This window comes from Protopterus annectens, chromosome 8.part0 (assembly GCF_019279795.1).
Source record: "Protopterus annectens isolate FY-2018-M chromosome 8.part0, PAN1.0, whole genome shotgun sequence".
NCBI classification, from domain to species: Eukaryota; Metazoa; Chordata; order Ceratodontiformes; family Protopteridae; genus Protopterus; species Protopterus annectens.
In genome coordinates this window covers 460,183,625-460,196,031 of record NC_056741.1, presented here as the reverse complement: position 1 = coordinate 460,196,031, position 12,407 = coordinate 460,183,625, and the positions used below count along the sequence as shown (strand labels likewise).

The 12,407-nt window shown below is 36.0% G+C and overlaps 1 protein-coding gene across 1 annotated transcript in view; it reads right to left on the bottom strand.

The window, feature by feature from the left end:
• The window catches only part of ITGA10 (integrin subunit alpha 10), an 837,220-nt gene that overhangs the window by 169,504 nt on the left and 655,309 nt on the right, over positions 1 to 12,407 (bottom strand). Inside the window, exon 22 of the mRNA XM_044079978.1 lies at positions 1,618 to 1,694. Within this exon, the coding sequence (XP_043935913.1) occupies positions 1,618 to 1,694 (77 nt within the window). The remainder of the gene's footprint in view (positions 1 to 1,617; positions 1,695 to 12,407) is intronic.

Below are 12,407 nucleotides of genomic sequence, written 5' to 3'. Positions count from 1 at the left end.
TATAATCTCCAAGAAAAAAGAAATGGAGGCAATGTAACTAGAAAAGCAATGTAGTCGCTTACCTCATCTATACTTATGCTGATTTGAGGGCTGCTAGATGTCAGAGGGCTGTGAGTCTGAGACCACTGATGGAATACTAGTCCTATCATAAGCAACAATACTTACGGAATATTTTTAGCAATTTCTGTAAGAAATGTTAACAGCAACAGCTTTAACAATATCTATATGAAATCTGTGCTGTGGATGAAACTAACTCCTTATGTAGATGATTTACTCATCTCCAGGTTTGATAAGATGCTATATTGATTGGGTAAATACAGCTATATAATCAGATAAAGAGAGGATTTTAACAAATTCCTTTTATACTGAGCAGGAATTGATTATGATATATGGAATAACCTTTCTTTTTTTCTGTGCGAAATCTACAATTACTCTTGTGGGGTAAATTGAAAATGATACTTGACTGTGTCTCCCTTTTACTCCCATGCTCCAAGTTTTCCTTCTCACCAATAGTAATGCATTGTTGCACTTACCGCAGTTTGTGGTCAGCTCCTTAACAGTCATTTGTCTAGTTCAAGGATAAAGATTGTAGTTCATTTTACTTATGATGAAAAATAATTTATGTTTAATCTGTGAGTTTTACAGACCCAAGTAGACAACCATCTAGTATTGTGCTTACTGATCAGCATATTTTCAAACCAGCAAGCATTGAAAATAGGAACAAAGGCCCTTGAATATCAGCCTGGAAGGCACATGCAATTAAAAATCTAGACATCTAATTAGCATACAATTTGAATACCAAACAGCACATAACTCTTCCTGCTTCCAGTAGGAATGTAGGACTTTTCTTGGAAACACATTTAAAAAAATCGAGTGCCAAAATGATGGAAAAATATAAGCATATTATCAAAGCAACAGCGTAAAATCTGTAGACTTTAATGAACTGTATTGCAAAATTCTACTACATAAGGTCATTTATTTTGCTTCTGAAAAAGGGAGATATAACATGGGTGTCCTCTTGGTGTCTCTAGTATGCAGGTCAAGTAATGTGGCTTTCTGTATACTAGACAACTTCAAAAATCACAGGTGCTGAGGTGTTACTTAGAAAATTGTGTGAAGGGGTAAATCAGACCTGAAAACTGGAATCTTTCTCCAAAATAGGGACAGTTGAGAAGTCTGCTGATCAGTGGAGAACTGACTCGACTTTACAAATGAACAGTTAACTCAGTGTAATCATATAACCATCAAATCTTGAAATCTATAATATTCACAGAAAAAGGAAGACAGCCATAACCGGTACTTTCTGGAGTCAGTTTTTACAGACAAATGTACTGTGTAACATTTTCTGAAAAATCAGTCTAGCTGTTCTCCTTCTGGGCATCTCACTGCATGATATTAACCGGGAGATAGCAATGACTTATTGCCTAGGACTGAAGGAATTATTATACATACAAAACAAGCCTAACAAATTGGACCTTTTTAGGTGTACACAGAGAGTTAATAATAGTCATGTGTTAGTTTTTCTTGCAGTTTTACAAAATGCATTGAAATCATGGTGTCTGTCATCAAGCCTTTGGACATCAGACAGAGGAAACTGCTAGTAAATAAACTTCTTACCTGTCTGCAGTCAGATTTATCTGAATCCGGTTGAGTAAGAAAGAGCAGCTAAACTCAAACTCAAGCATAAAAGTTACCTGCAGATGGGGAAAAAAAAACAGAATTCAGAGTCAGAAGTGGAACACTGACTGAAAGACCGATATAATCAGAATTATATTTAAGGTGTACATTTTCTTCACAAACTTACTATGGCATGACAGTAGAGCAGTCTGCTTATATCACTATGTCATAAGAACAGTAGACATTTGTACAGATAGATGGAGCCCTGCCTGTGACCCTGTTGAATTAGGTTCATTTAGCAAACCTGATCCCAGAGGAGCTGTCCAGGAGGATTGGATGCAGCAGTATCTTTTTCATCTAGTGTATCTTGGGAAGAAGAAGTAGGATTTTCAGCCTAAGACTAGCAATTCTTGGAGAAGACCAAGTATTCTGGTCTAACAAAGTATACAGAGGTAACAGACACTGGGTGTTGTTGAGGGCATTTCATAGGGAATAACAAAATAACATTTGCAGCCATCAGTATGGTGCTATATCAGGATGCCCTGTTATTGTCTCTGTCCACTTACCCAATCACATACGTTAGGTGTCCCCACTTGTTGGGCCATGGCTCATGAGGAGAAAGCTGAAAAGGTGTTGTGGAAAGTTGGAGTGGAAGATCAAGTTGAGTGTCTGGGACAGGTCTGATAACAGACAGTTGTTTATATATATATATATATATATATATATATATATATATATATATATATATATATATATATATATATATATATATTAATTTATAGCTGGTGTACATATGACACCTGAATCTGTTTGTCACAGTACTAGAAACAACAAGTTAAAGAAACACATAGTCAAAATAATTTTTGTGGAAAACAGCATCTTAAGGATTACAGTGTTAGATGTAGTCACACCTTTTTGAAAGAGGAAAAGTAGGAGGTGGCAGAAGGTAGCACTGTTGGTGAAAAGCTGTGATTTATATGTTAACTAAAAGGTAACAACAAGGATAATAGGGACCAGGTAGTTCATTGTCATTATTATCACGAATGTGAAGGAGTTTCACTAGTGGACATAGAGTACCTTCTGCAATACTGATGGCTCCACTGCATCTAGCGGGAAATAAAAGAGATAATGTATGTAGGCAATGGTTTGTAATATGATTAGGAAGCTAGGGTGAAAGAGTCAGTGTTTTTTGATTCCTGTCTTAGAAGGAGGGCAGAGGGAACTAATGTTACTAACATGTCATCACTTTAATAGCAGCAGTACACTAAAAACACAGGGCATTGCATGTGGGAACTGGTACATTTGTTATGCATCTCTACTAGTTGCAAGCTGCACCTCTTTGATGTGGAACACAACTGTTTCACCCAGGTGAATGAAATCATACAACTACCCTATCCACTCTGCTGTTTGTGCCTCTGCACTCCAGTCCATACTACAATCATCCACCAGACTCAATCTCTCAACAAACTGGGGGTGGGGAAGGAGTGGGCATAATGGTTAAGGTATTTACCTCACAGATGCAAGACTCAGGGTATGATTCTGAACTTTGGTTGATGGCTAGGCTTGTAACAGTCTGCAGACTGATAGCCTAATATTTACATGTGAACCTATGAGGTGTACCTAAAAAAGGTTTATATTTGGGATGAGACACATGAAGCAGATGAACTTCATAAATAAGTGAAGGCTGTTATGGTGTTAGAATGTAAAGGGTCCATGGGGTTATGGCTGGAACAGGAAATACATTAAAAAAGAAAATGTATCAGTCTTGGACTAGGAAGGTTAGAGCAGAACATGGAACATCTTAGAAAGGGATAGCATGCAAAGTCCAGTGACATATAATGCAAATTTATTAATCAGGGTCATAAATAAGAGGCTGTCTGAGTAAAAGATGATAGTACATTCCTAGCCTATTTTATGTTCAGAAATATGATGCTGTACATTTTAGTTGATTTTTGAGAAAGAAATGTATTTTTCTGACCAGATTGTTAGAAAGCAGTTTTACTAAAGATTTGGCCATATACTTCTAAAGAGGCAAGTGTGTTATCGATCAGGTAGCAAAAAAAAAAAACTGTAGACAGAGTCAGTGTTTTTAACAGAAAAAGTAGTGGCACATTAGCTTATAATTAGATCTTAGTCTACAAACAGGTGAGTCACTTAGCTGTGGTGGATGTCAGGCATTCATTACTGTGTCAATACAGGTTTATCTTGAAGTACTGAAAATACAATTTTTGAAAGTCTGTGGCAACTGGATATTCAGTGTTGCATCCACATATTCAAAATATTAAACTTACCTGAGGTGACTATGGTGGACATGGGGTGGTGTTATGCTAAGATTAATATGAGGAGCAATTTAGAGCTTCTGCTAAGAGTTGTAAATGATCTGATTGTGTTTTTTTCTCATTTATTACAATTTGCGGTCTTTATACAATAAATACATTGTTGTTTCAGTGGTTGCTGTTTATTTGTCCTAAGAATACATTCACAGCAAAACTTCAATAAATACATGGAGACAGAAAATGATAAGTAGTATAGATTTCTGCCACATGAACAGCACACTCAGTCCATTTGTATACCACTTTATATGCATAAATATGATCACACAAAACTCTTCCATTTTTCCCCTTAGTAAACAAAAGGACAGTAAATATGTATGTAACCAACTATTCATTTACATTTATCACCTAGATGGAGTTGAATTATTGTATGTGAACCAATATTCATGAACTTCTGTTATTTTTATCATACATGTCATTTATCTGTGGTTGGCATCACTGTCTCTGAGTCATTACCTTTGAACCCCGGTCATCTGACATAGAACTAATAAGAATCCCATTCAACATTCACTAGGGCTTTGCAGAAATCATGTCTACTAGTATTAATCAAACATACAGTATACCCGTATCTTTAAACTTTGAGGAAAACCTTTCGGTCATATAGCAGAGCATCTCTGTTTGAAACAGTGACTTGGCAAAGTCAGTAGGATGTCTTTCACTACGCAGGCTGTAACAATGTCATTAATGTTGAATAACATTGGTTGATTAAAGTTATCTGTTCCTATATGTTGTAAACATAGGTCTGCCATCTTTCTTAAAATACAATAGTGTATGGTCATGGTCTTCAAGAACCGACTATTTTCAGCATGCCATATTTCTCAACCTCTCAGGGCAAGAAATTTGGACAAAGCCTAAAATAGCAAAGGAATTAAGGACAAAAAATATGGACTGATTTTAAATATTGCTCTTATAAACAAAAAGTTGCTAGAATAACAGGATTTGTGTTAGCGTGTATTTTCCGAAGGATATAAAATCTGAAACTGAAATGTATGTCATTATTTACTTACTTTGATCCTACGATTTGCCAGAAAAAAACAGAAATTTTATGAGGAAAAGACCAAAAATATGACGCAAAAATCTGGACTTTCTGTGAAAATCTGGACATTTGAGAGGTACAACAGCATAATTTGACATCTTTCCTTAGATGATAATGTCAGCTTATCTTCTCCATAAACTGTCATGTTCATCAGTCTTCTTCTATTGTTGTTCCACTGATAACATAGGTATTGGGTGTGGATATTCTTTATGCTGTTGACAACGGATAGGTGGAGGTGGCCATCACTTTGGTGGTATCTACATGCACATTAGGTGGCTACTTTACACTCAGTTTTCTGTTAACTGGCAGTGGGTCATCTGTTTGTTGTGTGATCCATAATTAATTTATATGTCTTGTCCAAGTACTTTCTCTTGTTTTAGCAGTTTACCCTTGGATTGCATGCATTATAGTTTGGCCCACTTCACTTGTCAGACTACAGTAAAGCTTTTCAAAGGTCTTTCATTTGGTGTCATTGTGTTCCATTCAAATCATCTTTATTTATTTATTTTGAATTTGTTAATTGGGGTAGAGCACTGATCCCCTTAGACCTAGTTCAGTCTCAGCCCGGGGTAAATATAATAAATACATGACATTATATGCAGACTGGATGACAAAATACAATGCCTACTTATATTATATGCAATTAACGTTATATACAATTAAATAAATAAAGATGTATAATGTAAATATTTGAGTTGGTTTGAGAGTATAAAAGAAATAAATAGATGACATTGTAGACAGAGTGACCTTTGAAAACACAATATATACATGTATTATAGAGTGAATATCAGAGTTGGCATAGTGAAAGACTCACAACAAAAAACAGAACCAGAGCAAAGTAAATGGAGGAAAAGAAGGGTATGAGAGGGTTAAGCTATATGACCAGAGAGAGCAGTTGCATTTTCCTAGAGTCTTCTGATGTCTTTTATTTTTGACTGGAAAATGGGACAAGTGGAATGGTCTCCGTAATAAAAATAATAATGACAATCATAATAGTTTTCTGTTCAGGAACACATTGTTGGTGTAGTATTAAAGGGTCTGTATATAACATTACTGTAAATACAGAATTATCCGCCATGTATTGGAAAGGCTTATTTCTACAATAATGGTTTTTCTAAATCCTCCTACAATTTTTCCTTCTATCCATAGCTTGATGTGGGTATAAAGTAATTAGTACAGTTTTATTTCATATTTGTCTCAAATTCCTCTGATTTGAACCACATGACTGTTACACTAGCACTTTATTCAGGAAAGTAGTTTGTTATAAACATTACTCTTAGCACTGATATTACTTTTAACTATCATTTTAGCCTCCACACAGATCACCTCTAGCTGCATGGAGTGTGTATCCAATGCGTTCTGGCACAGTGAGTCTCTTAAAGAATTCACACTATCCATAGAGGGACATTGCCATGGTGTAGATGTCATTCTCAAGTATGCAAGATGCTGTTAGAGGTGCATGTTGGACTGTTAGACATCCACTGCACTTTCTGGCTACATCTTCCATTTATGTGTCTACTGTAGGCCACACTGCAAAACTCTGTGCATAAAACTCCACCTTTATTAAACTTTGCATGCCTCTCCTGTAGATTTCTTGATTATAACTTGGTCAGGATTACTTTTCTGGAGCCAGATAGTAGAATTTCTAAATGCACAGACAGTTGTCCTTCTTTAACAACTAAGTCACTGTCTGATAGATTATTCACCCTATATCACCCCTTTACAACTAACATGTATATTTTTGAAAGCACTGGTCAGTCCCAGTTTATCTTTGCCTCACAGTACTTATCATGGATAACTGTACAACAGTTGAGTGATGGTGGACATCTACTCATCAATGGTTGTTAGTTCCTCAGACTGGTCATAAGGCAGTTGTAACAATATTTCATTGTTACCTTTTTCTGTTGTATTCAGTTTAAGGCAGGTACCTGTTTGTGATAATGGATCAGCATTTCAGTTTGTATACAGTTAACATGGATTCCACATATCATTGGTTAAGAATAGTTAGTAGCATTTTATGATCTAAATTAGTATAGACCTTTTACAGTAGCTCTTATTGTTCTGTCTCCAGAATGTGGAACACTACCTCTCATACTAAGGAATGAATGCACAAAATGTGTAACACTGCTCTCATAGTAAGGAATAAATGGACAAAATGTAAAACACTACCTCTCATAATATGGAATGAATGGACAGAATGTGGAACACTACCTCTCATAGTATGGAATGAGTGGACAGAATGTGGAACACTACCTCTCATACTAGGGAATGAATGGACAAAATGTGGAACACTACCTCTCATACTAAGGAATGAATGCACAAAATGTGGAACACTGCCTCTCATAGTAAGGAATGAATGGACAAAATGTGGAACATTACCTCTCAGAGTAAGAATGAATGGGCAGAATGTGGAACACTACCTCTCAGAGTAAGAATGAATGGGCAGAATGTGGAACACTACCTCTCAGAGTAAGAATGAATGGTCAAAATGTGGAACACTACCTCTCATAATATGGAATGAATGGACAAAATGTGGAACACTACCTCTAATCGTAAGGAATGAATGGACAAAATGTGGAACACTACCTCTCATAATATGGAATGAATGGACAAAATGTGGAACACTACCTCTCACAGTATGGAATGACTGGACAAAATGTGGAACACCACCTCTTACAATATGGAATGAATGGACAAAATGTGGAATACTACCTTTCATAATATGGAATGAATGGACAAAATGTAGAACACTACCTCTCATAGTATGGAATGAATGGACAAAATGTGGAGGATTTACTAACTACTTTAATAAGGAAGCTGCAAGTAAGGCCAAAAACTGTTATTTCTACTTACAAAAAGTTGTATTAATGAGTTACCATGATTTAGTATTATTTACCATGGGTGTTTCTTAAAAAGTTCTTCACAATGAGTGTGTGACAGACCCTTTCCATGTGGAACATTGCAGAACATGGAATTTTTAAGATTCAAATGAGGAACGTTTCCTGTAATGAGGTACATCTGAGAGGTATGTCTCTTACCACAAAGATACTGGTTAAATATTTGCACTCTTCAAACCTGGCCAATGCCCTTTTTTAGTCCATCTGGGTGCTGATTTGTACATGCCCCTACACACACTGATTGAAAAAAAAAGTAAAGTGACATCATTCTGCATTATTTTATACAATCCAGTAAATATGACAATCCCTATATTCGTAAACAGTCTGTTATGCCTGTTGCATGTCTCTCCCTGTATTAAAATTAATTAGCTTATTGAGCTGAGCTAACCAAACAGGAGTACAGGTATGTGAAGGATAATGTTTTATAACAGACTGTGCAGTTTATGAATTATAATGCTCAAGTAATGCAGCATTTTGTTTAGTTACGAGTCTATGGGTAAGTCTTTCAGAATGAAAAATCCTGTTCAGTAATTGATCTTTCTTGTCCAGTTTTAGTTTTGGTTTGTATTTATGTATATTTATTTGTGATACCTTCTCCAGACTTTGATATTAATATTGCACTGCTATTCAAACTGGCTCTTTTATTATAATTAGTGCTTCACATGTCAGTGTGCAGATATTATTTTGTATAACTGGGTGTATAACAGCGAGAGAGGGATAAATAGTCTGAGTTAGTGACAAGCAGCAACATAAATACAGGGGAAAGTGTATATTTTTGGTGTTTTATACATGATTTATGCACTTTGCATAATTAACTAACTTTGGACACAGAAGCTCTACATTCCAATTGACACAACATACTGAACACATTACTGACTCTATTACATAGAAGTGCAGGTACATCTATTTACAGATTACTGGGGACAATAATTGTCCTACCCACCACTGTTAGTGTGTGGTGCTTTAATTAAATTACTAAGGGTAATTTAACAGTATGTCAAGAAGGAGCACAGGAAGGATGGTCATGGAGAAAATAACTTACAAATGTATGTCTTTGGCAATCAGCAGTGGTCAGGCTCCTACTTTCATTTATGGAGACCAACTGTGTACCAGTATGTGAATGGATTAATTCATTTTAGCTATAGCACCATACACACAAACAGATAAGATCAGCCCCACACAAAAAATGTTAGAAATATTGTTTCTTGCCACTTGTTAGACTTTCCCACACATATAGGCAATGTGTATGCAACTTGTGTATGCTCCTTGGTTTGGATTATCTTTCTCATCAGTTACTGCTAAGTACAGTTTCAGAAGTCCTGGTTCTATGGAGATCTGTATTTCTATGCTAAGACTCATTGTGATGCACTGTACCTACTACATATGCATGAATACCCCTGAGTCTGTCAAACTGTCATTTTGCCACTAGCGAGCATCTTCCTGCATATAAAAAAATAATGAAAAACTGACAGTTGCATTTTTAACAAAATAAAAGTCCTTATAAGAGCTAAAAGTATACCTTATTAGACTGATTAAAATTGAACTGAGGTGCTAGTTATTTTCAGTTAGTTTTATTATTTTACTTTTTACAAGGACTTGTATATCCTATTCTCAGTTTATGCAAGTAATTAGAAGTCTGGGTAGAATTTTGCATGGTTTGTCAAATAAATTCAACAACTGAGGTTGACAGATAAGAAACCATTTAAGGACAGATTCCTGTCACAGACAACTACCAGGCTAGCTGTCTTTGCAGACCAATTTAAGCCTAGCCAATTTATCTTCAAAGGTGAGAATCAAACCCTGTGCCTTGTGTCTGTCAGGTAAACACTTTAGCCATTATGCCAGCCCTAACTGATCAACTAAGAACATATGCTATATCTATTTTGAAACCTTAGTTTGGAATCAATTCTAAGCAGTAACCACTAGAAAAAAAGGTGTTAGATCAGTGTACAGGTGACATATCTGTGGAGCATTGAATCTCTAATAGATGCCCGAACCCCAGAGTCATGGTGAAGAGATTCATATTTTGAGAAGGCATACACTGATGACCAAATAGTCATAGAAGAAATGTCTGAAATGGAAACATTCTTAAAGCAAGTACCTGAGGCAACCACTCCTGTAGTAGAGGGAGCTTTGACCACATCATTAACTACTGGGTGGTTAGCTGCCTGTTGGCAGTGCAGCTGGTAATCTATTTGTAAAGGGTTGCTTGGCAACTGTGAGACCCTTCCCTACATTTATTTGGGTATACACACTGGTCCAATGACCCTTTCCATGAGCGACTTGGGCTAAATTGCAACATAAAATACAGTAAGATTAGAAAAAGCAAGGATTACAGATTTTTGGAAAGGAAAGTACAGTCAAAAGGTATGTACAAAATGTGTCAATACGTGTACAATACAGATGGAAAGCAATTTTAGAAAAATTGTGACGGGTGAAAGTTTAGCACTATTGATAGGTTTAGCAGTGGGGAGTCAATACAACATTTTGTAATGTATTTAAAATGAGTGGGAAAATGAATTAGGTGAGTAGAAGCAGTTGGTGCAGGAGACAATACTGGCATATTTACACAAGTTATAGAAATAGCACAAAAGACTGTGTAAGAGGGAATTTACATTATATACAGAGATTTGTAACAAATGAGGTTGGGCTGGCAGTGGACAGCATTGGTCAGAGTGATGTGAGGAAACATATGATGGTCATTATCCTTTACTGCCAAAGCAATGAAGGTTATTATCACTACTGTATTTCTGAAGGATTCGCAAACATTATCTGGTGTAGCTGAATTATGTATATCTGGAGGTATGTTATTCTAATAGAGAGCAACTACTCTGGGAAAAGATTTCTCAGCCAGAGTGCTGGGAAGTCAGATCAGTAGGTTGTAATTAATGCTCTGAAGTGGGTAGGAGTTGTTTAGGAATTGTAGACATTTTTGACTGGTAGGCAGTAATGATCATTTATACAGTTACATGTGACAATGTTACTTTAATTCTACTCGGCAGTTTTTTTTATTATTTAAAGGTCATTATTACATGTTGCAATATGGTTTATATTGCATGTCACTTTATTTTGTGATATTTACTGGAGTCATTATCTGCTGCATCTGAATATGAATTAATATATTAACTAAATTGACATGAATTGTCCTTCAGCTGCCAGGATTTTATTATGGATGTCAATTGGGACTCTCTTTTTTACTGATTGTATACATGCTTTCAGTGCTGTACTGTTTTTGATTATCCAAATGATAATATTAGTTGTTGGATTTTGTTATTTAATGGCCATTTCCAACTAGGTTGTTCATTGTTATATTATTCTGCATTAATTAGTTTGTTGGCTTTGTTGTAGTTGTTTGTGTGTGTGTGTGTGTGTGTGTGTGTGTGTATGTGTGTGTGTGTGTGTGTGCATCCCATATTTCAAGGCATGGCATACTTAAGTCCACAGGATTATTTATGAATTAATAATTCATCATTCTGCTGTGATTTTATTGCCAGATCATGTTTGTTATGTTTTCAACATCTTACAATTTTATATCTCATCATGGTTCTATTAGATGTATATTATTGCTTTGCTATTAATTTTCAAAGCTAGATGTAAACATTGGTTGGACCAAGTTTGCTCCTATGGATTATATTATTGCCTTTAATGAGATATGGGGTCTATTGGAAGTTTGATTCTGCAACTGTTTCCTTCAGTGGTAATCAATGAAAGTACAGATCCTGGAATGGTATATTCATTTTTCTTGTGGTGGTAATTTATAGTGGAATCCTGAATAGTGTGACATGATAAAATGATTGATAGTACACTCTCAAGGGAACATCCTCATACCTGTCAACTAAACCTGATGTTACAGAATATCCATGACTTCCCTGTCCCTCCACACAGATTATCACAGTCAGTCAAAAACACCAGACATTACAGTTTCATACTTCTTATTGAATAGAATACGCTTTATGCTGAAAATTGGTGTTCTATAAACATTTTTGTGATTTACAGCTCTATTTAACAGTCTCTGGTGTTTAGTTTTCCCCCATTATTACAGACTTTTCTTGTTAGTTTGGGTGAGTTTATAGGTATGAAACAGGGAGTCTGGGACAGAACTTTGGGGATCTCCACTGGAAACATACTTTGTAGCAGAAGATGTACCCTGACCTTTACTGTGTGAGTCCTGTCAGGGAGCCATTTCAATGACCAGTGAATGACATAATGATTAATGTTAAATGTTGTACGATTATTGATAATACCTGTATGAGGAATTGTGTCAAACACCATAGAAGCAGTGTGGATGCTGTGCCCCATATCTATGGCTTTTGTACTTGTGGCCTTTTCTACTAAATAAGTTGATTAATTTGAGTAGGCAGGTCTAATTTGGTTTGGAGGAAGAGACTAAAGGTTCCCTACATCACCATTTTTGAGATCTGCTATAGCAGGTTCCCTAACCTCATAGATGATACTAGTGAGACTTGTATGTCCATATTTAACTCGATCTGTGGTGAGGCCACACTTGTGTCATGGAAGCACTAT